This window comes from Taurulus bubalis (genome assembly GCF_910589615.1).
Source record: "Taurulus bubalis genome assembly, chromosome: 3".
Taxonomy (NCBI): Eukaryota; Metazoa; Chordata; class Actinopteri; order Perciformes; family Cottidae; genus Taurulus; species Taurulus bubalis.
Genome location: NC_136591.1, coordinates 34,074,266 through 34,100,699, shown reverse-complemented (window position 1 = coordinate 34,100,699; position 26,434 = coordinate 34,074,266). Strand labels below are relative to the sequence as shown.

Here is a 26,434-nt window from a genome sequence, read left to right as displayed (position 1 = left end):
ATACACCATTGGAGGAAAACAGCTTTGTGACAAAAATGATAAACCCAGCAGAGAGGAAATATGTAAAAAAAAAAAAAAGTGTCTCAGTTATATGTAACGTGATATGGGACATGATTACAATGCTAACGCTCGGTATAGCTGATTTATGTGTGATTAGCCGAAATAGCGGAAAGTTGGGCACTTGTAGGGTCGCCGAACATATCAACACATTTCACATGTGTGGAGCATTTAGAAGGGTGATAAAAGCAACTTTATTGATTCCTTTGTGGGTATTAAATTGCAGCAGTGAGCCGTGAGCACGAAAAACAACAAATGAAAATGAATGGAAATAATTAAGAAACCAAGGAGAAAGTAGGGTGACCAAATCTGAATGCTCAATTCAGTCAAGCAGAATTGTCAACGTGCGCCCATCCACCTTGTTCATTTCATTACTGTTATCTGTAATTGTGTGTGCAAAGGTAAACGCAGTAGGCTGCAAAATGCAGTGTGTCTTCTTTATGAAGAGTTTTATTTTAATAGTGTGCATTAAAGCAACCCCAGTCAGCTGCCAGAATCTATTTTGGCTATTTGATTGTTTTTACTCATTCCGCTGTTTAGCTCAACTAATCCGTGAATGTTGGTGAACTTCAAACAAAGCAACCTGAGCCACAGCATGCGATGAATGACTCTGTGTCCAGGTGCTGGGATGACAGGAGGTGGATGAATCAGCGCTATCATGGAAGTGTTCAGAGAGGTCGCCCACTTCTCACTAGTGGGCGTGAACTATTATTACCACGGGAGCTGATATACATTCAAAAGATGAACATGATGATTAGTGAACTGAACAAGGGAATCACTGCAAAAAGGACCCTATTTCTCACTTGGTAAATAACTCAGTAAACATTGTAAACAAGCAATGTAAAGGATGATCATTTGGTTTATGATTCCTAAATTATGATCCCATTTTGAGTAAAATACGTCAAATGTAGCTTCTGGTTGAAAAAAACTAAAACAAGATGACCAAAATCCGGCTCCCAAACCAACTCAGTGGCTATGTCCACTACTTGTATACAGTCTCCGGTCAGACGCCCTGTTCCTATTTATTTCTGGCTCTGGCTTTGAATGTGTTGCAAGGGCCGACAAACAGCTGGTTGGTGGAGCTGGAATGAGCAGTTATCTATACCTTACCAGCTCATGTTGCTACAAAAAAATAAGATAAAGTGACAGTTGACTGAAAAGAGATCATCTCAACGTTTCCTACTTACTGTTGATTATATTGTATGTCATTTCCAATAAATATCACAATGTAAAATGTGTGTTTTCTGTTTAAAACGTACAATGAGTAGGTGGATGGGTAGAGTGGTAGGGTTGGGAATGAGGATTTCAATTTCATCTTTAATTGAAGTCAAATATATGTTGTGTATAAAAACTGTGAAAAGAAATAAGACATATTTACAAAAAGACATGTTGGAAGACAGCAAGTATGACTCACCCATCATTCAAGTGGGAGCGTCTCCAGTCTGAGCTGGAGCTCCACCGTCGTATTGTTGAATTATTCCTTATTGCTTCGACATTTTATATATATGTATATATATATATATATATATATATGTTGACCGTCCTAGTTTCCACCCCGATACTGTCACGATTCAGTCATGTCATAATGAATGATTCTGCTCCATGAAACGAAGAAGTGGAAAATTGTGAAAGTGGAAAGAGATACAATTTTAGGTCATTATCATCGTTATCATCTGTACTATGAGACTTAATAAAATTGCAGGCCTTAGTGGATTTAATCAACCCACATGCCTCCGTCTTGTCCAACTATTACCATCAGATGAATCCAGCCTGTCCTCATTTACTGATTCCCCCAGTGATTCATCGAGGCTTCACTATACGTTGGCCGTCGACAGTATTGTCTGCGTCTTCGATGTCTTCCCGTTGTTCTCCCGGGCAGTTCACTCACCTCCCGGTGAATTAAATAGTTCCAAATGAAGAGCTGCCAGCAGCTATTCACTGTGAGCGCTTCCTCCCTTTTCAACATCTCTCACGAAACACAAAGGTGACCTCGGAGCCTTGCGTGTACCTCAAATCAAAAGGAGAGGAGCTGGAAGACACAGAAAACTTTCAAGGACTTTCAGATGTTGGAAGTATCTCATGTCTGGCTAAATAGAAGAAAAGAAAACAAAGAAGCAAAGATGTATTCTGTACTTTTGCTTATTTCAATGTCAGTACCAGACTGGCTGACCTCTGTTTTATTGAAGGTAGCTCATTACAAATAATGACATTGAAAAAACTTAATCAAGTTACTTAATATGTGTTGCTATTTTTCTATTACTCTCATATCAAACTCTATAAAACTGATGAGCCGACAGTGAACATTTCAAAGACCAGGCTTGAAAAACAGACAGCTAAATAATAGGCTGCAACGAGTGCCTTAATATCACGGTTGGCCCTGTCGACGGATATCGACAAATCTTTTTTTATATATGATTTATTTGTAGAAATTACAAAACAAGACTTAATATACAATATACCTCACAAATAAGGAGTGAAAGGATAACATATCAGACAGCCAAAGGGTACACATTACAGCCCCCCTCCCATCGCCTCCCTTTCCCAAAACAAATATACAACAAGGCAATTTGATACACAAACAGAAAAGAAAATTATAAAAGCAACCAAAACCCAAAATCAACAACTGGCGGTTAAATGCTTGCAGTGGCAGATAATATTGTAAAAACATATGCTTATTCTTACTATCCCACCTTCTCTGATAATATGAGTCCAATCTCGGCTGTACCAAGTAGTTCAAAGCTTCAAAGCTTGATTAATTGAAACAAACACAGGACTATCACCCAGGAGACCACTGTCCGTGTCCAGTGTGAAACCTAAAGTCAACGTTGACTTTTTGTCACGTTAGTTGCTTGTCACTCGTTAGCATTGTTAGTCCCGTCAAACCTGAAAATAAACAAGTGTTGCATTTTCAGTTTTTAACTGCATCTGACTGATGTGGTGATGATGTTTTCCTGCGTATGACCTCCCATGTCCACCCATAAAAGCATGTAGCACAATATCAAGTAATTTGCTCTAACAAATTAATTACTTATAGCTGCATAATTCATTATTAACAATGGATCAAATTATTATGTGTAATAAGAAATGGGGGGCTCGTAAATATAAACCCACAAAAAATTATCGCCAGCTGTGCCGTTTTCCCCTCAGCTCTTTGAGTCTCTTTTATCTCAGCGCTTTGGTTTTCTGGCACTTTTATCGGCCCCATTTCCAGCAACAGTTTCTGTTTGTTTATTTTTTTTCTGCAAAATAAAATGTTAAAAAGTGTTAAACCCACTGTACACTTCCTGCCCAGCACCAAACAGCAGACAGGCACAGTTAGTGACTAGCTGGTGAACATAGTGGAGCATTTAGCATTTAGTGGGGGGTTTTCCTCAGAAGTTGGTGGAGCAAAGCTAAAAGAGACTGAATATTTCCTCACATTCATGAGGTAGACACAAAACTCAAAATTCTAATGTTGCTATGTGTCGCCCCGATGTGTAAGCAGCAGCAGTGGTTTGCAAACATGCCGGTCACGTAAAGTTCTCCCGCCATAATATGTCTACTTTATCTGAGATCAAGATAAAGGTATCTGAATAATACAATGTTATGCCACTCACCTCCACTTATTTCAGGGGGAAATATTATACTCTTGTAGTATGTCTAAAGAGTGAATTATTTGCTTTCACATTAGCCATAACGATAACGTAAAAAGATGGAAGATGTTTTCAGCTTGGCTTGCAAAAACCAGTGAATGCAGCTTTAAAGTGTCGGATGTGCATGTGAATAGAGCACCTTTTGGAGACAAATAAGACAATCCCTGTGAAAACTGGAGCGGCCTATATGTTGCTTTCTGCCCATTCATTCAGCTACTCTCTGCTTCTTTGATTATACCACTAAAACATTCAGAGATTTTACATTTTATTCAGGCGGCAACCCTCTGGTTCTGAAAAGTGATGCTTAGAAACTTGAATCCTTCCTGATGGCCATCAGGGGGCTATTGTATAGTATTGAGGTTGTTTTTTTTTTACATTTTGAGCATGATTTATAGTCTCAATCTCTAGTTTCGAGTCAAATAGACCATAAAGCAGGGTATGATTTAATCTACCTTGTGTTCAACAGGTCACTATCATGCTGTTGTCCGATCTGGGTGTTTTTGTCTTGACTAATTTAACCCTTATTCAGCATTTGGATGTACTTAACTCCCCCAACAAATGGATGACATCACAGTGACTACATCCACTTCTTATATATAGTCTATGATCTTATCCTTGTGTTGAGGCCTTTTAGAGAAATATATAGTTTGTAAGCATAGCATCAATGTGCTCCAGTCATATGGCATTCACCAAGAGACAATACTTGTTAACTACCCTTTATTTACCTATTAAATCAATAATGATAATAAGCAATATATTGTAATAATTATTATTTCTATTATTATTTAGCAGAATGCAATACAAGATACCTGTAGAATATGTATAAGCACATGCTGTGCTATTGGGAACTATATTGGATTAGGTCAAATCAAGGTAATTTCATAAAAAGACAATAATAGCACAACATACCACAAAGATGTGTATCAGTGTGATAAAAAAAAAAGTAAAAAAGATTTCAAAGATCCAGCAACTGTATGACTATAATGTCCACACGAGTGACAGTGGCAGCTGGCCATGCAGCAGGACAGGGCCCTTCAGCTCGCCCTCTCTTCTGCAATGACATCCTTCAGCGTTTGCAGTGGAGGGCTCCCCGGCAGAGCTGGATGGCACAACAAGGTAGAGCAATAAGGAGCGGCGGCGACGGGGAGAGGAGCGCTGTCGTCCTCGCACTCAATCACCGTGAATTCATTCGGGGGAGATGGAGGAAGTCTAATCAGTCTCGCAGGATCACCCGTGGATCCTGTTCTATTCACAACGGAGGCATCTGCTCCAGCTGCATGAAGCATGGCACTCTCTGCGGCGTCGCTCCCCGCTCTCAAGGCGGAATGACGAACGCTGTCTGTGCCCTCTTTTCCTCTCGCTCCTGTCAAAACACTATGTAATTATGTCGAAAGTTCCAATTTCCAGGGCCCGTGTTTCTTTCTGTCTTTCAAGTCCCAGCTGCTCTGCTAATGCCTTGTAAAAGTCGCAAATTACCAGCGTAAATAATCCTTTAAATGACGCTCAAAGTACACAAAGACTGAACCTCGCAAAGCAGTTGCCGGCTGGAGTCCATGTTTGGTCTCATCTGAAACGCATACCTCGTCACGTTTGCAGGGAAGGTTTTTTTATTTTGCTTTCGTTCTCATTTTGTGTTTGTCTGATTCAACACGGACAAGGTATAAAGAAATTAGGCATCATGCAAACATCCTCTCCAAGTGGAATGCACTGGTATAAAACTGCCTTATGAAGTTGTAAAGTTGATTTATTAAACCTGCTGCAGAGCCACATTAGCATTTCAAGTCTCGTTTCCGCCGTTCTGATGAATGGATTTTAATATAATGTTACAATGTTGATGCCGTTTTCATTAAATGTTACAATGTTGATGCTGTTTTCATTTAGTGTCTGAGCTGGTCATTCATGATTTTATGATTTCATTCTTCTTAACATGTGAGTTTAGTGATGTTATACAAATGTACCTTTAACATTTGTCTTGTCGACATGTAATAAAAGGCAACAATGATGTATTAGATTTGTACTCTTGTCTATCTTTTATTTGTTGGGAATCAAATGCAAAAGTAGCGTGTGTGTGTGTGTGTGTGTGTGTGTGTGTGTGTGTGTGAGACTCTGCTAGTAGTCCTATGGGTGGGGCCCTGGGTAGTTTTAAAAGTGATGTCGCTATTACCTGTTCTTATAAATTAATATAATGATACTGACAACCGTTGCTCTCTTATTCTGGAAATTTAAATAACTGCCGGTGCCTCCAATAATATTAAGGAAGTAAAGTAAAAGGTCTATGCCTCTTATCAAGTCTTTTTATCTTGTGTTTTAATTGTATTTTAGCCCTTTTTCAAACAGTTCTTAACAAAAACATGAATGTGTCTTACTGTGATGAACTTTGACACTCCAAAGATGCTTTAACTGCCTTAAAAACTGTTTGGTATTTATACAACAACAAAAAGACATGCAGATCCCTTATGAAATGCATGTCAATAGAGATATGACACAATATCAAAAACACAGAATAATTATCTCTTTGTATTTCAAGTATTTGATGTTAGTTTCAGGACAACCCAATTACACAAAGAAAACAAAGATGGACATATTCCTCTGCTAAACAAGTGAAGCTGTTCGACAGAATGCAAACGCATTAAGGAATCATGGACATATTATGCTCATTTGCATGAACTCTAACCTTTGAACTGTCAAGATTATGACTCTTATTTCTATATGTATCCACTTTCAGCTTAATTTTAGAAAACTATGTACATCTTGATGTCTAAATGATAATTTGTAGACAGGGCTACCTTATTAAAGTCATATCTCTGTTTCGAGTGGTCAGTTATCTCCAGGTTTATGTATTTTGGAGGTTTTACAATGACTGAAGTCAATTGGATGTCTTCAGTGAAACCCAATACATACTGTAATTCACCTTTCCAGCTTTTTGACTTTGACATTTTTATGTTTTATAGGTTTGTTTTGTTACGATGGTTATTTCAGCCTCTATATGTATATGTTTATATTTAATATTTGTGATGTCACAGAACTTCAGGACCCATTGTGGGTTCTGAAGTTCTTGTTCTTGTCTTTGATAACCAGGGTTCCATTTCATTCACTCTCATTCTCAACATTTTAGCAGATGGAAACACAAGTCTTGGATCTTTATTGCAACATATTTTCACAAATATTTCTGTTGAGGAACTTTACAAAAACAACATGGATGCAAAGACATTAAAGACTCTTCGTTCTTTAGATTCGGAGAAGGATTTAGGTGAGAGTGAACTCTTGTTTCACAGCTACTTTTCATGCACTGCAAACAGTTTCTCATCAAGTCACTTTGCCTGTAGTTTAGTGTGTTTTCCTTAAAAACAGGTAAGTTGCCTCACTCTTTCTTCTGACTGAAAAATTCTTGAAACAGATTATATACACAGTATTCATATCTTATATAGTGTTAATTCACAGTTAATTACAGACAGAGGTAACTTGATCAGCTGAACTGTAGTTGCAGATTGATGATAATATGATTTTACTGAAAGGCTGTGTCCTCCATCAGAGTTAGTAATGAGTTGGAACTCAAGTAAAAGTATAAATACTTCCATGACATAACAAATTTGACTGAAGTTATAGTACAAAAGTATCATCAGCCAAATGGAGTTGGTGTCAAAAATACAAGTACTTGTTGGGTCCAATGGCTTTTAAGTGTTGTTGTTTTCCTTTATATATATATATATATATATATATATATATATATATATATATATATATATATATATATATATATATATATATATATATATTGCTATTATTACATAACTGCAATGTTATTACTGCTACATTGATAACGAATCAGGATTTTAATCACAGCTGAGTACTTAAATCTTCAATTGTAATGTGCAAAGTCACTCATAACTAAAGCTGTCAAATACACGTAGTGGAGTACAAAGCTAAATGTTTAACTGTATTTAAATGCATTCATTTGTAGAACACAGTGGCTGCACCACCAAACCCAACAACTGCGTGGGAACAGACTGCAGGTTGACAGAGACCAAAAGATCGGCCGGCATTAATTGCCCAAAACCACCCAGAAAAAGGAAGAGGGGTGCCGGAGGACCCACTGAAACCAAGCGGACCAAAGGTAAGTACTGCACAGAATGGGAGGTCCCCCAAAAGAAGCAGAGGGTTGGCAGAAACAATGTTGACACCGGAAAACTCATTGAGGTGACAGTAGAGGGCCGGATGGCCCACGGCACCAAGAGAAAGGCCGGCGCTGAAAGTGTGACACCCAATAAGAAGAGGAAGGAGATGGACTGTGACGTCTCCAAGAGCTGCAGCAGCCCTTCAGCCTCCCAGCAGAGCAATGGCAGCATGGCCACCTCAGTCACGATTTGCAAACGTAAGCTGATAATGTGACAGAAAATAAGATGAGTGCATGTGAGCAAATTCACCACTCCTGGCTAGTGCTCAGCCAAGGAGTAGTCCGGCACATAACTCCCTGTAAAATTAAAAGATGTAGGGTTTTTAATACAAGTTTTGTGCGAATTAAAACAAACCAGATCAAATGTCTTCATTGGTGAGCTTCAGAGGTTCTGGTCAAAATATTTGTTGCTACATTTGGGCCATGGCAGCCATTTCCCCCTGCTTACAGTCTGCAGCTAAGCTAACCTGCTAATGGGGGTGCTTCATATTTACCGCACAGACGCGAGAGTTGTTTCCATCTTTGCCTCTAACTCTCAGCAGAAAAGCAACGGGAAAATATCCCTTTTGTAATTTAAAGCATTTACACATATATATATATATATATATATATATATATATATATATATATATATATATATATATATATATATAGCTCTGATTTCAACCATAGAGTCTAGCTTTAGCTTTAGTTTCAGCAGAGGTTAAGCTCATGTTCCTCACAGATGTTGTGTTTGTGTTTAGCCACATTTGAGGACGCATACCTGCAGCTTGAAAAGCTCGGAGAAGGAGGCTTTGGATCTGTGTATGCTGGGAAAAGGAAGACTGATAATTTACCAGTAGGTATTACGTTCGTATTCTCACATCACACACACAGTGATTGCTCCGTGCTCTAACCAAAGTACTGCTGCTTCTGTCCTGTAGGTGGCCATCAAACGCATCCTCAGAGTTGATGTGGAGGGTCGACCATCGGTGAGTGATGTCTCAGCACCGACCGTTAACATCATTGTTGAACTTTCTAGTTACTTTTTGGTTGATGAGGGAAACACAAGCACATCTATTCAAACATTTAGTTCTGTATATTGTTTCCTCCAGGTGTCTCAAAGGAGGACAACCTTGGCCCCCATGGAGGCGCTCCTCATGTTGAGAGCAGGAGGTGGACGGGCATCTGTGGGGAAATGTGCCGCTGTGTCATTAATAGATTGGTATGATCTGGACCAGGAGGGTATCCTGGTCATGGAGAGGTCAGTCCCCTGTGTTGACCTCTTGACATACCTGGATAACAACAATGGTCCGCTGAGGGAAGACCAGGCCAAGGTGCTGAAGCTGGGTGGAGCCTGCTTCTGTGTTGGTGTTTGGTCCTCCAAGCGTTTACATTTGTTTCCTTTCTCTCTGTCTCAGGACATCATGAAGCAGCTGGTGAAAGCAGCCATCCAAATGCTCTCTGAGGAAGTCTGCCATCGCGACATTAAGGCAGAAAATGTCCTCGTCCAAACCAACTCCGATGTCCCTCGAGTGCGGATCATAGACTTTGGATGTGGCTGCCTTGTGAGGAAGATACCATACTTCTATACAGAGTACTTTGGTAAGCCGTCTGGCTTCTGCTCCATCTGTTGGTCTCTGGAGTGACTTTCATTTGAATCGTACCCTCATCCTTTGTTTCTTTCCGTCTCCATCAATGTGTCTGTGTCTTGTAGGAACCCCTGCGTACGCTCTTCCCGAATGTTATTCAGTGGGGAGGTACGAGGCCGGCCCCACCACGGTCTGGCAGCTTGGCGCGCTGCTCTTAGAATTGCTGGATGGACACAAACAGTTAAACACCTCAGAGTTCCTCCAAAGGAAAACCACCCTCAGCAGTGAACTGTCCCGAGGTGAGACGATGCTCGTGTCAATACAGTATCTGAGTTTTGTAATGATAATAATGTGCAGAGTCCTTTCCTTCCATGTTCCAATCGATCACTGCAGCATCCCCCCAACGTTTGCTTTGCTCTGCCTCCTCTCTCCCCTCACACTGCCAGGATTTGTTGCAGAAGTGTTTGGCCATAAACCCGAGGGGTCGTGCCACCCTGGAGCAGATGCAGCGGCGCCCCTGGTTCAAGTGAAACGGCACAAGCCGACCCCAACACATCCCACCACCCCTTTTGCTGTGTATCTATCTGTCTGTCTGTGTGTGGAATATTCTGTCTGTCTATATGTCTGTCTGTCTGTCTTTACGTCTGTCTGAATAGGATATAGCATTTTGTCTCTGTCACTGTGATGCAGTTATATTACAATGTTCTTGTTACTATTTTAATTAAATGTTACAATGTTAATGCTATTTTAATTCAATGATACTATGTTAATGCTATTTTAATTATGTTAAAATGTTGATGCCATTTTAATTCAATGTTACAATGACAATGCTATTTTAATTCAATGTTGCAATGTTAATGCTATTTTAATTCTTATGTAACAATGTTAATGCTATTTTAATTCACTGTTAATGCTATTTTAAATAAATTGTACAATGTTAATGCTATTTTAATTCACAGTTAATGCTATTTTAAATAAATTGTACAATGTTTATGCTATTCTAATTCACTGTTAATGCTATTTTAAATAAATGTTACAATGTTAATGCTATTTTAATTCAATGAATGAGTCCGCCATGTTACAGTAGCACCGAGCGGACAAACCGAACACTGGCTGCATTAATTCCCTTCTTTTTTCAGTCGTTTGCTGGATAATAGATGTAGGGAGAAACTTTGTCAGAGTCTGCCACTACCACCCAACTTGGGTGAGTAGATTTCCAACAGCAAAAAAAAAGAGAGGGGGCAATCATCTGGTGTGTGCCCATGTTATTTTTCACAGAGATAGTGTTTAGATTGCCTGGGGGGAGGAAATGGTATTATTTACTCCAAAATTGCCTTCGCTTGATCCGCATTGGGTGAACTGGCAAGCTGTGACTATATATGTCTTCTCTCCTCAGCGTCTCATCCCCTCAACACAAGCTCTCTTTTTTTCTGCCGCTATGAGGAACAGTCTTTACAGCTGAAGAAGTTGGATTCTACCAGTTCTCAGCAAGATAGCTGTGTCAAAGGGCTCAGTGGGAATACTTGAACACAGCAGGGCCTGAGCAACCCGTCTCCTCAGATGAGAGTTCTTCATAGCAGGATGGGCTTGATTTGAGCGGTTCAGGGCCTCTCCTGACTAACCGCCAATAAGAAGAAAAAAGACAAATCTGTCTACTTTGAAACTCTCCACTTGTTTTTTGTCAGCATGACATCCACCAGCAAAAAAAGTGGTGGACTTTCTGTTCTGATGTGTGTTTTTTTTTCCTGTAATCATCACTGGCACCAATTAGCAGCCGCGTTAAACACCAAGCACTCGGATAGCAGGTGCCAGATGAATCACGCCGGCTTGTGAGTTCATTGAGGGAAGATAAAATTAACGCATCACTCACTTCTTGGAATGCCTACATGGGCATATGCAGCAATCTGGATGACAAACCAAACACAGAAAAGGGCCTTTCGTGTAGCGGAGGCGTCGCAAGAACGGATTCGATGTGCGTGAAACACGGAGGAGACAGAGGTTGAGCCATCTCTATCAGCTAAATCGCCGTGCTAATCAATGCCAATAAACTGGGGGCATCGTGGGGTCACCACCCCACCCCTCCTTAACACTCTACCCTTACATATCAAATGGCAATTAATGCCTAATATGTGTTAGAAATTGTCTAATTACCACATATGCCCAATACTCCCGGTCACCGTTCGGGTTTAAACGGGGGGATGAGTGAGCTGTTAATGATGCTCACTGCACTGTCGCAATCTGGCGCGACCCAGACACTGTTCCTAATTACAAGCCTGCATTCTGTATAGAGCACCATCATTACCGCCGGGAGAGCGAGGACTCGTCGGCTCCAACTGCAGCCTTCATCAGATGAGGGTTACCAGTCGCCCCTCATCTACCTGCATTGAATTTCTTTTATTATTGGTTTGCTGTGTCAGTCTGACTTATTTAATTTACATACTCTGCATGCTTTTGACTTGCTTCTGTTTTAAGTGTCTAACAATGCAACATAATGATGCCTCTAGTCCATGTTTCCATTTAGCATAATTATCCCTCGTTTTATTTGCCTCGTATGTGTTGTTTTATGAGCCCCTGCATTGCATGTCTTAGTAATACTTGTCAATGTCGGACAAGGGTGTCCTGTATGATGTTTCTACTTGTATTAATATTCTCTCTTCTTTTATTGTTTCTGCATGCTTTGTAAAGGGTAAATAATGCATAACTTTGTAATTTTAAACATATATGCTGTTTTTCTGGTGACTTTGTAATATCTGTCCGGGGACTACAGATGAAAAATAGCTTATTGGCTAACTCTGGCGCATTTACAGGAATGTTTTATTAATGTGCACTGTCCTACCAAATCAAATCAAATAAAAATAAAAAATCAGCACTGTTTTTTCCTTTTTAAGAAAGCAAAATGAATAAATAAAGTACTGCACCTAGTTTTTGTAATTTCACATTTTACATTTGTGTCACTATTCCATATGATATGATTTGCATACTATCTCATATTGACGTCCGGATGATTGGTGACCCTTTTTTAATTAGTCACCCATAAAGGTGCTCAATATGAAAGTCAGAGCCTTCTTTTTAAATTATTTATAGTGCAAATGATTAAAGTGAACGCAAACATATAAAACACATGACACCGCACAATATAAGCTGGAGAACTAGACTCAAACTAACCGAAACAAAAGAGTAAGCAACAACACGGGGGCAGCAACAAAAAGAAAACTAAAACAATGATATATAAGGGTGAGCTAGCAAAGCAGCTATCTCTAAACAACAAAGTGACGGCTGAGCTGGCGGCTCGCAGCTAACGGGGCTTACAGCGCTAACAGCGCTAAAAACGGCAACAGTGCTATCAGAGGGTAACTTTCATAACTGTATGACCACTGTGCAGGGCTTTCAGCCATGAGCTAGCCCATATGGGGCATGCTAACACGCACTAACATGCACTAACAGGCATGCGCTAACATGCTACGTAAACAAAGCACGGAGAAACTCGGATTGTAACACACACAGAAAGAGGGTGACTTAGTTCTCTGCTCAGTTGGTCGTTAGTCCACCATATCTTTACACAGCAAAAAGTTGTATGCTGCTATATTGATGCCCTGCATGTTTTTAGAGAGAACCTTTCATAAAATGTTCTCAATTGCAATTAGTCTCAAAGATTGCGAATCAAAGTTAGTGTTAAGAATCTGCCCAACATCTTCATAAAGCATAATCCATCTTTACAGAATGCAATATCACTGACAACAGGAACTGATAAGGGCTTAAAATTATATTATTCATGAGGATTTACTTCCCTGCGATATCATTTCCATAAATCGTTAATAAGTAAAAAGAGATGCTCATTATTGATGGCCCTGCACAATACAGCCAAAACATTACCCCAAAACACAAGCTACAGGAGGTTGTCCCCAGAGCTGGGACCACTGGCGGTGCAAGGGATTTAATATTGGGCCCCATGATAAGATATCACATTGGGCCCCACCACTAGGAAACACCAAGCCTGTGCAATGTATGTATTCACACGTCCAGAACTCATGGCCATAAGCACAATGGGCTAGAGTCTAAATGTACATTTTTATGGGAAAATCTTGAATAGAAAATTCTCCTAACATTAATGAATATAAATAAAAGTTCAATATACATTATTATCTTCAATTAGATAGTGGGCCCCTACTCTTTGTGCAAAATTGGGTGACATACTGTCGCCATTTATTTTCTTTCTCCCGTCTTGATTTTGGAATCCAGATTTAAAAAACAATTTCAAAGCTGAGAAATGATGCCAGGTCTGTAACCAAAACTAATTTAATCGAGTTCAAGTCAAATCCAAGACAAGACCTGGTCCAAGGCAGTCAAAAAAGACCTTAAATGAAAATAAGTATTTGCTTTATTTATTTTTTATGTTTACAATTGCCCAGCTCATTACTATCTGGCACAAGCGCATGCCTCTTTGTAACCGCGCGTACAGAGCTCGGCTCATTTCCGTTGATGCAGACAAAATGCTTCGTAAGATGACAGACGGGGGAACAACCCCCATACGGCAGCCCCGGCTGTCACTCACTGATGTTTCTCATTAAAATGAAAATGGATTTTGAGCGTGACATTGCATGCAGGTCGCATCATAGGCCCGTTTCAAGTGAATGTGAGGTCATGTTTGTGTTCCTTTCATGTCCTGATACCAGAGGAGGCGATGGAACACTCTGTCTCCATCTCCTTTCTGCAGCCTTTGTAGCTGCATAATGAAAAAGTCTCTTCACACTGTGAAATTTGAAACGTCTCCTTTCTTGGTACTGTTTCTGCCGGCTGAAAGGCAAAACAAAGAATGGATTACCTTGCGCTTTTCTTTTTTTCTTCTTTTTTTTCACAACAATTTAAACAGCAGTGCTCTCCGGTATTTTATCTAATCCTTCGTTTGAGTTCCGTCTCGGCCACAAGAAAGCGATTCTGTTCACACAAACAGGAAGATGCTCTGATTTTATCTCGCCTCCTGGCTCATCTCGGCTCCAGCTAATGCTTTTTTTCTCTCCCCCTGTTCAAAAGCAGCTCAGGGTTGTTAGCTTTTGATAGAACGCCAGAAGTGGTTAAAATCCTCATAACGGCATATGTCATTTTGCAGGGCGCGCGCGTAACCATCTCCGAGAATGCTTGCGTACTGAGAATGAGTGTCTTCAATGACACCGGCAATGACAATCAGTTCCCTGGGAGTCAGCCGGTGTTTGTCTCGCGCTCTGTTCGTGCATCCATTTGGGACCACGCAGTTAAATACAATCTGAAGACGTGGGAAATCGCAAGGAGAGCTTGATTTAGTTCAGCCTGCAGAAGAAATACGCTCACAGTGTGAGGCGGCGAGATAAATGAAGTGAGGTTCAAAATCTACGCCAGAGTTTGCAGCGTGCAAAAGCACCGGTGGGAGATCTCTGCTATTATCAGTGAAGGAATCACAATTCTTCTCCAGCGATACAGAGTTTATTACAGTCATGCACAGCAGACAATACGACCGGCTGTGGGCATGGCATGTTTGGCACAGAGTAAGCGCTTGTTGGTCATACCTATCTGCACTCGTGATCGTGTTATCAAGCAAACGCACATGTTAACTTCCATTGTCGGCCTTGGCGACGGAAGGCCCGTTGAGGGCTCGTCATTTTAATAAGCAAATTCAAACCCCCTCCGGGTTCGGAGAAAAATACACAGGCAGCGAGGCAACTGCACTTCAACTTATGCATACTGTATGTGGCATTCCGGAAATTGCTAAACACTGATTTATGTGCTCTCCTGGAATAATTAGAGAAAAATATCTCCTGCGCACGCCCCGCTCTTTCAGCTCTTTGAAAACACAAGCGGCCCTGAGAGGGGGTTGCACCCTGCGAGCGCACATGCAGGAGGGAATAATTGGACCCAGCAAGCTGTGAATTGGGCTTGGGCAAACAATGTGCAAATGGGTTGAATGTTTAGCTGCTGCTGATTGATAGATATACCGTGTGCCCCGGGCCCTCGAACGTATCCTATACAGTAGCTAAGGCTCCAGAGGATATGGTTCACAGCGCTATATTGAGGAGTCACAGTGGAGTCGGCGGGTGCTGGTATGCTGGTTTAGTATCTGTCATCTGCCACACAACGCAGGAAATCACTAAATGCTTGGTCGTCCCACTGATCAGAGGCTTCGTTTACATCTCAGTTTTTTTAAATGTATTAAAAGAATTTCTTCAGCATTTTAGGAATTGTTTTTATTCACTTTCCTTTCAAGAGAGAGATCAATATCCATGTCCGGCCTGATTTCCCTCCCAGGGAGTCAAATACCGATGCCAGGCCCGCGCAAAAGGCATGCTTTAGCGAATGTATGAGACTCCCTGGGCTTTAAACTAAAGTTCTGCTTGGCACATCCGCGAGTGTCAGTACAACGAAGTATAACGGATCCAAGCGTTTCCACCTTTCCCGAGATTTCCGCGTCAGCTTTAACAGGCAACCAGCACCACCACGTTGAACGGAAAATGAGCTGCAATGGTGTCACATTTGTGATGTGAAGATATTATCTGCCCAGAGAATTCCCCACTGCTTTTGTTTCTGCTGTTTACTTTCCTTTTGATGCGAGTCAAAAGGGAGCTTGGAATTTGAAGAAAAAAAGTCTCTCATGTCTTGGATGATATTAAACAGAAGTCAGGGAAATTGTGAAAGCAAGTTACAAATCTCTATGAGCCATGTTGCTCCATTTCACATAAAGTAGAGACTGTGCCAATGATTCAATAATTGAGGGAAGAGCAACATTGCACCATTATGTTTTCGTTGCAAAAATTGCTCTTTTTTTTCATTCAGTGCTCTGCAACTCCTGTTGTTGCAGACCAGATCAATCTTTTTAATAATACATATTCACTTATGAAAACAAGTATGAATTTCTTTGATACATGCAGTCGGCCGTGGTCTCCAGATCACTTTAAAGTTGCCCACCAGCTCCAGTTACGTGATTGAATCTGATGAAATGAAAAATTTGATTAAAGCCGTGCAGAATTCGGGTAAAGTAAGGCGAAAGTTCTCATTTCATTTTTCATACTATAGCGAGACATGCAGGAAATGAAAAAGGAGAGCGAAAACGCTGACTCGAACATTGGAGGGAAAATACAGAGGAAAGCTGTAACTCAGTTATGTTCTTCCCGTGGAGTATACAATATACATGAAGACTGCGGCACCAAACTGAGATGTGGATAAGAAACAATGATAATTGTGTCCAATGACCCGAGAGGGAGCCGCCATGAGGATCAAATTAAGCCTCTTTCATTCAGCTCATCAGGGAGGAAAACATGGGTTGTCGGAGTTGGGGAGATTACTTAAAAATCTGTAATTTACCAAATGACTAACAGGAAATACATTATAAGACTTTCTTACTACTGTCATATTATATATATATATATATATATATATATATATTATATTGTGTTATATACGGTGTTATATGGTCTTTAACCTTCATTTACTACCGCAAAACGTAAGGTCCGGGTCACTGGTGATGAAAAATGTGGAAATTGACTGGATCGAGAGTAACAATGGGTAGAACCATTTGAAGAAACAGCGATTTAGCATTGCACTTGAGTTAGGGAGAAATAATGGTGCAAATCGAAGCAGTCTGAAAATTCCTGACTTTGGCCCCTAATATGGGCCATGTCCCTGGATCCTACACGTCCCGTGAGTAGCGCCTTTCACTAAACCCTTCCTGCCCGATAAAAGCTCACATCTTTAAGACCTTCACAACCTCAGCCAGTGAACGGAAATGACAATATTTTGACTTTGGAGAAGTGATGCCGTAGTAGAGATGCCATGTATGGCTCTGGTATCAACCTGTCAATCACATGTTGGCCATGGTCTAAAGCGTGCCCTGCTTTTTGGTTTATTTTTTACTCTAAATAGGACCATCATTTACTCAATGGACATCATACTTTAAGGAAGAAGACTGCTGCCTGCATGCTTTCTGTTACAACTATGATGTCCCATAGCAAAACTAAAGTCATCTTGATGACATCATAGTGATTTCATCATCTCATATTGTCACGGATGGGTCACCGAGGGCCGTGACAGAGCGCCCGTATTTGACGCCCTTGGAACGAGACTAGGCTGAAATATGTGTGCAAAAGACAGCATATTTCAGCTGGCTTAGCGGAGTGATGTTGTTGTTTACATGTGTGGCTCCTTCACTAAACTCCACAGAAGCAAGCCCTGACAAGCTCTGTTAAGAGCCCTGATCTATTGCTTCTACATGGGATTAGATGTCTGCTGCTGGCCACAGAGAAGACTACATCCTGTTGGAGTTGGAAAATATGCAATTTTCTACTTGGCATAGGGCCTCCTCCATCGGAAGCATGGAAATATGTGACCTCTGTTTGACAGTTTTGCTGATGTGCCTGCTGAGGCCGGCATGTATAAATGAATCTCAATTTCCTTTATTAATTTCAAACGTCACTATAAATTTGCGTCTAAGTGGACCTGACCCAATGTTTCAGCTCACCACCACACAAGAGGAGGTGACTCCCATCACATTTGCACACATTGTACAGACGACATTGAAAGTTACCTTTTGACTCCTTAAAGCCTTTACACATAGAGGGCGTTTGTTTCTTTTTCGCACGGCAGTACATTTCACTTTAACGCTTTAACAAAGAGCGTGAATATTACACGGCGAAACATTCCGAAACCAAGACGGCAAACTTTATTACTCTTTCCAACCTTGACAAATGCAGCGCAGACCAGATCCACTTCTTCCCGTCTTACAAGTTTCACAATAAAAGCCCGAGACATGCGTAACCAGAGGGAACTCAAATTTCACTCAGAGCTTTTCACTAAAAGGTAACTCAATAAAAAAAAGCTTACAATAGCTGAGGCTATACAACAATAACTCAGACATATTTCCAGACAATGCTCTTGGTCAAAAGGATCCTGGTAGCTGGTCTTCCCATTGGACAAAAGAAAACACCCACTAACATCTGGCTTTTGTCTTCAGTGAGAAAGGTTACGATCTTTATTTATTCCTGGGAATATTTGTATTTGTATTTATTTTATTTAACCAGGAAAAGCCTCATTGAGATTAAAAATCTCCTTTACAAGAGTGTCCTGGCCAAGACAGCAGTAGCACGTTAAAACAAAGTTTCAGACATACAACACAAAACAGTAACAGAACATTTTTAGATCACGGCATGAGTAAAAAATCAAAAACCAAGACTCAAAACTGAAATAATGACGATTGTTTATGGTTGGAAATCTGACACACATGTGAACGCGGCAATTCCCCCCCCCCCCCCCTTTTGACGTGTGTTGAAGTGAATATATAATAAATAACATCAACCGGGATTTGGACAATTGTTACAATTCAATAACGTACAAAACATACAATTATTATAATCTACAGTCATCAACTCTGGTTTGGTCAAAATCTCCACCAAGCCACCAGGCTTACTTCTTCTTTTTGACAGAAAACATGCATTACAAACTGACAGTGTTGAGTTTGAAAGCTGTAGATTTTTATAAGGCAGGAAGTGTCAAATGAAATATGCTGCTGCATTGCATTATGGGACATGTAGGATTGAGAGTTTTTGGAGATTATCCACTCAGCTAGGGGTTAAAAGCCAAGATATCTCAGCCTTTGCTGCATCAATTTTGATTATAATTTATTTTGCCTATCACAAGTTCCCCAAAATGATTCAAGTGCAATATGAAATAGCTGGAGTGCCCCTTTAAACACTTTAAATTAATTGTAACTTCCTGCAAGTCCTTCCAACTGCACCGGTGACGGTTCTGTTGTGAAGTTTTCTGAAGTTTGGTGTTTGAATCTGTCGTGGAAAAACATGTAACACATTTTAGCCGACTGTGATACAACTTGGGAGTATGCAATTTAACGCGCGAGAAGAACTAACTTGGCATGATAGTAGAGAGCATCTCATCCCACAGAAGAATGTGAGTTTTATACAGATGGATATATTAATGATGTACTAATTAAAATGTTAGTTGCGCTATAGCTTTAACATGGCTACGTAACCTTCAAATCAGGGGGAAATGTAGCTTTTCAATTAGGACTCCAAGTACAACTCCAGCCAAGACGGATTCCTATTGTTGTCTAAATCAACACAATCTGGCTTTGAGTCTCGCTTTGGCCTGTTTCATCCTAAAGGCAGCTGGCCAAAGCGCGACTGCAGGCCAGATTCTGCATTTTCTATGAAGCCGTATATGCGACGAGCCACATTTTCACACGTGCAGGCAGGGCCAAGATATTCGCTTCTCCCCCTCTGCTCAGACGGAGAGTGATCTCAGAATAACCCACCAGCAGCACGTGACAGCCACCGGCGCATCGAGCCTGCCAGAGCCGGTGCGGCCCTGGCAGAGCAGGGGAATAACTTTATCTGAAATATGATGGCATCTGTCTCTCAAGCAGCAGACTCCTCATTACAGGCAGTTTCTTTGACTGGTTGTTCAGACATCAGCTGTCACAGTTCATCAGCTGGGCCAAGGTAGGGGCAAAATAAGCAGCTGCCACAAGTCTCCTCTACTGCAAAGGAGCCGTGTGGAGATAAATGCGGGGCCACAGAGCTCTGGAAACACTCCAGACCCCTCCGTCACTCTGATGTCTGTGCAGTGTACAACCCCACATTTCATTTGAGTTCACGTCTGCAGGATTAAATGGTGATTGTTATTGAAGAAGTCGAGAGAGGAGTTTAATGTTAATATGTCAACGGACTGCTTTTATATAGACGTTCTCAAAGTTACGACAAGGAACTTTTAACAGTCTCAATTTAATGCCTCTGCATGCATAAGTAAACAGGACCATCAGTGAGATTGTCCATTTCTTCTTAGTTATTCTTGATGCTTGTGATCTGTGCAAAACCAGAGCGGAGAGAGACCGGAGAGCTGCTCTCCACCTGGCAGGAACAGAGCTGCTGGAGGCCCAGGCCTTATTGCTGGGCCCGCATGGAGGGAAGGGAGGCAACGGCAGAACCAGAATCAGGACTGCATGGTGCAGACCTTCAGACCCCGCTGCAGGAAAATTAGAGGTTTTCTAAAGGGACTCTGGTGCTCATGAACGCTGTTGTCCACAGGGACCACCAGAAACAACACCAAATAAAAAATCCTCGTAGTAGCTTTAACTGAATGTAAAGCTAGGTTGTGTGACAGTGGATATTCATCGTAATAAGAGACAGTATTGTTATCTTGCTGATTGGATTTTTTATCATTGTTTTTTTTTTACCTTGGGCGCAGTCGTTCACATCTCTCCTTGCATTTTTATGTGGCCTTGTTCCTTGGACCTGTTATCATCAAATCAGACACAGTTGTTCATCTTTTCCACTGATTCATACTCCCCTACTTTCATGATTTCCATAATTAACACTGACGGCCACAACGTACACCTACAGTACCTCATTGAAACCTTATTGGTTTCAAAACAGCTGGCCAAAGGACTACAGCTGGCTAACCCTGGCACATTTACGGAGATGTTGATTAATGCGCGTTGTCCTTACGAATGGATTTAAAAAAAGAATTGAATAAAATGTCCATCCAAGTCTTTAAAAAGTGCTCCGACAGCCAGTCGCCTGACATTGTCGCTGCAGCAAATGAACGTCCCCCCCACCCGCATACCTGTCACATACACCATCCCCGGCGTTGCACAGGTGCCGGAGTGAAAGCCTGTGGTCAGGCGGAGAGACGGTGCTAAAGGGTGGCCATAATCCCCCTAAATCCCCGAAAGGTTGTACGCCTGACCCAGTGGCACTGAAAAGAAATGAGTTCCTCGCACTGTAACGATTTCTTACGGGGCTCCTGAGTTGTGAAGGAGTGGCTCCGAAACGGCCGTCCACTTTTCCATGCTGTTTCTTATCACCTTCAGAAGCAGTCCTGCAGATACTAGGAGGAGCAATCTCAAATAACAAGAACGCCCTTGATCCCTGTCTGACCCCCCTCTGGAGACAGCCACACTCTGCCCCTCTGTGTTCTGGCCCCCGATACCGTCCGCCTGCTCAAGGGCATGGACATTACCTTATCCCATTCCTCCAGATGCTCTACGCTGATGTGCTGCTGCACCGGCCGCTCGCTTGGAAAATGGCCCCCGTCTTTATCGGAGCTGCAGACTCTTGACTCGTTGACTACCTAAAAAGAAGATGCCAGGAAAGCAACTGGAAAGCAGCTGGGCGTGTGATGTCTGCAAACCACACAACAAAATGAAATCGCATCTGTCGAGGATACAAGCAGCGGAAATAGGTTTAATAAATTAGTATTTATCAGGAGCTCTATGAGAGCAGTCGTAACTCCACTTCGAGACTCGGCAACCAGACGACGTCACGGGTTGTATTAGCCCTGCGATAACCTCTTATGTTTCCGAAGAAGAAGAAAAAATAACACCACCCAGCTTCTAAATTAGTGTAAAACCAGTGCAGCTTTGAACCACAGTGTACCAGTGATTTGTTTCCATAATCATATACTCCAAAGCCAAAACAAATCCGCAGACAGGCCTGTCAAGCTGGTGGCTCCGGATGAAATGTAGTGTTTACCGAGATGGGTCCCATGGGAGCTCTTTGGAGAACTAATCTACAGCTCTTGATGCTATCCAACCGTTTTGCAATTTGTTTAAATATGATTGAATCCCTTGGAAAATATACAAATATACTGGTGCAGTGAGCTAAATGCAACACAAAAAAACACAAAAAACAGACAGACGAGGCCTTTCAAGGAAGAATTGACTGATATGGCTGGTTATGCTCAATGTGGTCACTTTTCTTTCAGCCTCAGACACACATAAAGCTGAATGCTAGACATTCCATAATTCATCTTGTTAGATATAGAGCGCTGGGTGGAGAGAGCGTCGCATGAAAGGCCCAGGGGTGAATGACAGAGCCACAACGTTTGGCTAATATAATTGATGAGGGAAGGGTTACTGTTTTTAAGCTACTAAATTGTACAAAGTCTGGGAAAAGTATTAAAAAGATAAATCTCTTAAAGTTACTTTGAACCGACTATACTGCCGGACAAAAAAAAATCCACTGATATGGGATCATTCTGCAAAACCCTTCACAAAATGAGTTCATGCCCACTTCCAAATTCTTGCTTTCCAGAAAAGCAAGAAAGTTACGGAAAGTTTGTGGTTTGGATAAATAAAAAGGCAAAGGCTAAATGCAAGTCTGGGACGCAAGCTAAACCCAGTCGCCTGGAAAAGAATGTTGGCATCGTTCATTTCTGCAAACCGTTGAATGACGACATTTTGGCATTGTTACATTTTGGTTAGGTATCCCTAACCGTTATTGAAAGGTATGCGGCAAAATAAACAGTATTACATATGAGAAAGTTCACTCAGAATGCTAGGTTGGTGGATCAAAGAAACACAGGACTTTCATCCAGGAGACCACTGTTAGTGTCCTGCGTGAAACCAGAAGTACATGTTGACTGTACTGTCATTACTACACGTTACTACACGTGTCACGTAACATTAATCAGGCTTGTTACGTCTCATTTCTTAAGAAAGTCCGCTAAGAGCAGTTGTTGTTTTGTGGTTACGGCTGTTAAATTACGTTATTCTTTCAACAGGAGCCCAGATCTTTTTTCTAACCTTAACCAGGTAGTTTAGTTTCCTAAATCTAACCAGTCGTTCACAATGTTAACCACGTGGTATTGTGCGTTTCTGCAAGCATGATATTCAGAAACGTTGACTTTCAACACGATTTTCTGAAACATACAATGCCAAAATGTCTTATACAAGACAATGAAAAAAGCTTCTGTGTCATTCGCTCTCTGTACGTATGCTTTACACAGGCTTTAACCTGAACCAGGCCATGGAGCAATGATAGCAATCGAGTTTAGAAGTCCAGTAGTTCACTGTCCAGACTGTAACATAGGGTGAGCAGGGCCTGTAGACACCATTTATGTTGGGGTATATGCCGATGAGGCCAAACTTTATGGCCGTAAAGTCCACCCCATCAAGCCCACCAGGCTGTTGACAGGTTGGTTTGGGAATCAATTAGTATCCTCATCCGGCCACTTACTGTCTGACCGGGCAAGCAGTGCAGGTCTCAGCACAGCTGCTTAAGTTTCAGGTGCAGATTGCAACAAACTGAAACTTGTCCTGTGTACCAAGCTAGTGTTCTGCGTCAATGGAATTAGATCTTGGACACTATTTTGTCATCATTGACATGTGTAGGTGTGTGATTTAATGTCTCCCCTCTTATAATGTCAAAAAAGGAGAAAAAAATAAAAGAAATCTTTACAATCTGTCAGGTGGATTATTTCAGTCTCTACCTGTTTTAAAAAGCGTAAATGCACCATTAAGAGAGGAAAAGAATATTATATATATCAAAGTAAGTTTCGTGGTAGAAAATAATAAAACGGCCAACTGAGCACAATATTTGTACCTCATTAAACGTTAGGTGAACAATATTGCTACTACCAATGTAACACAACCAGCTTGTCGGGTTGCTAATCCAGCAGGCAGGTGTCTTGTCCAACACACCAACCCCTGCCTTGAAATAAGAAATCACCCATAAGGTAGCATTGGCGGTGAAAATTAAAAGGTCAGCCACTCCCCCTCAGATACACCTGGGCGGAGAAATCATCCCAGACGAGAACCAAAGGGAGTGTTGGCGTTTCGTGGGGAGACAGACTGCGTGTACCGGCCCCCGCGCTCTCCTCTCTCAGGGCCACTAATCAAGTCTGATGCATCCCAGTCTTGGTGGAACAATGCAGAAAAGGTCATTCTCAGCTGGTACCCCACTTTGCCCGCCCCGCCTAGCAGTCGGGCCTGTACTGTGGTACAGCCACCACCAACTGTGACTGACTGGAGCCACTTGGTGAACAGGAGGGAGAGGAGGTCGGGGTGGCAATCTGATTCAAATCAGCCCCTTCAAATGAGAACAGAGAGGCAAATAATGCATTCATCTCTACACTGGGCTTTGAACATGACTCTGCTGTAATAGTCCCACCGCTACCGTCTTTGCGGGGCCTTCTATCGTGTTTAAGCCACTCTTTCAGGTGTAGCTCTTTGATTCACACTGCGACTCTATATTGGGTATTCATGGCGAGGCGCACGCTGCAGAAACAGTTCCTCAGACTAATACTAATTAGCCTCCGGGATTATTTTTCAGGTGCTGCTGCTTCATCCGTCAAATAAATCCGGCGGCAAGTGAACGCAGCATTTAGATAAAGTTAAAATGATTTTGCAAAATGACTTCTTTTTTCCGCCGGTCCCCAGTGTCTACGGTGTTTACTTGTCGCTGGGGTGCAGCGGTGGGAGTTGCTCCACTTATGGAAAATTATTTGGGTGAATATTTGCAAACAGTGGTCTTTTTTTTTCCGGCCGCCCCGCCCCCCCCACCCACTATAATTAAACAATGTAAGTCCTATCGGGGACAGGGGTATCAATAACAGCAACCTGGAGCACTTAAAAGCCATAAACACAAGACAAATGTTCATCAGCTGCACGAGTGAGCCATAATCAATCATAGGACTTATAGCGGAGGAAACAGATTATTTCCCGTGCAGGAGAGTGCTGATGCTGACATAAGAATATAAATGAATGCATTCTAATTGTGAGAAATTCTCATGCATAACCAGCACACAAGTACTGCTCTTATATAAGTGGAGGAAGAGAGCGGAGCTGGGATTGATCACTATCGGACTCATCCGTGGGAAGTACAACAGCAGCACCCTGTGGCCGTGGCAACACATAACACTCATGAGTCCCCCATGTGCACAAGAGATCAGAGGGTTGAAGAAAAACAAACATGCAGAGATTTGGTATCAAACACTTTTTGACATTTAGAGATGTACTGTAAGAACTACATGTGTTGGTGATTGGATGGCGAGCCCCTCTGTTCTGGAAACTTCTCAGAACCCCCGTTATTGTCAGTATATCTGTGAGACATACATCCTCTGAATGATCCAGGTCTTTGTGGCTACTGTGGGGACTAACATCGTCACACATGCATACAACTGGGCTCATTGAATCTGAGGCTTTCCTAGTCATAATTCAAGCAGAGATATTCAGGGGCATGTCGATGAAGGGGAGACCCATTTTCATTCTTGCAAGTATTCCCAGATGATTGAGGGCTGCAGAAGGCCGTTATTTAGTAGAGTTGTTTTTTTCCCCACTCACTGCTGTTACGGCTGATAACTTATCTGAAAGCCTAACTCCTCAATGAGAGAGGCATATTGATGTCGGTACTACCCTCCGAACATCCAGCATCAGTCACTTCGAGCGGTTGACCCGCGGGCCCCCGAACCATATGCCGGGCGTAGTCCCCAGAAAAGCAGCCAGGTGAGAGCGTTTTAATCACCTTTGAAATGAGTGATTAGAATAATTATTTCAGGGGAAAAGGATGGCTCCTGCTATTAACAGCACTCTATTCAATATCACAACAAATGAGTCTGTGCTCATTAGCATGAGTTGTGCTTGCCTAGTGGTTTGGAAAGCCTCCACCGGGGACCCGCTTTATTACTCCCCGTGAGTGGGGCATGTAATTAGCATTCGTCAAGAGCAATGTTTATATAACGCCCCTCCTCGCAAAAAAATAATTGTAATTTTGATGTTACATAAGTGTTACTTGCCTGATCAAGGAGGGTCTTGCTTGCGGAGGCCAAATTGCACATCAAAGGTCGGCAAAACTTCCTCTTCAACTCAGAGTCCCTGGTGAAGGACCCAAACCGACAGGCTGCGTTCTCAAGTGTCAAGTGAGAAGTCAAGTTTATTGGCTTTCATCACGTATTTTACAGGCCCGCTGAGACATGCAGCAGTTGCAGATGAGCCAGCCTGGGAGATCTACAGTACAATGGAAACAGAAAGCAAAACCTAAAATGAGAAAAAAACGTCAGTAGGGGGAAGTCAAAAGGACAGAGGTCCAAAAATGGGTAGAAAGTTGTACCAATCAGGAGAAACACAACTCACAACAGCTGGAATAAAATCAAAACAGTGGCAAAGAAGTATTCAGATGTTTGAGTAGTGAAAGTATCAAAGGTTAAAGTACTCATTAGGCAGCAGAAAGGCCCCTGTCATTACTGTG

The 26,434-nt window shown here is 41.7% G+C and overlaps 1 protein-coding gene across 1 annotated transcript; it reads left to right on the top strand.

The window, feature by feature from the left end:
- Positions 1 to 7,904: 7,904 nt before the first annotated feature.
- LOC306734435 (serine/threonine-protein kinase pim-2-like) lies at positions 7,905 to 23,227 on the top strand (the record flags this gene model as incomplete). Its single annotated transcript, XM_079215792.1, has 7 exons — positions 7,905 to 8,061; positions 8,607 to 8,701; positions 8,787 to 8,834; positions 8,958 to 9,179; positions 9,264 to 9,447; positions 9,560 to 9,733; positions 23,196 to 23,227. The coding sequence occupies 7 exons, from the start codon at positions 7,905 to 7,907 to the stop codon at positions 23,225 to 23,227; spliced, it is 912 nt and encodes a 303-aa protein (XP_079071918.1).
- Positions 23,228 to 26,434: the final 3,207 nt, after the last annotated feature.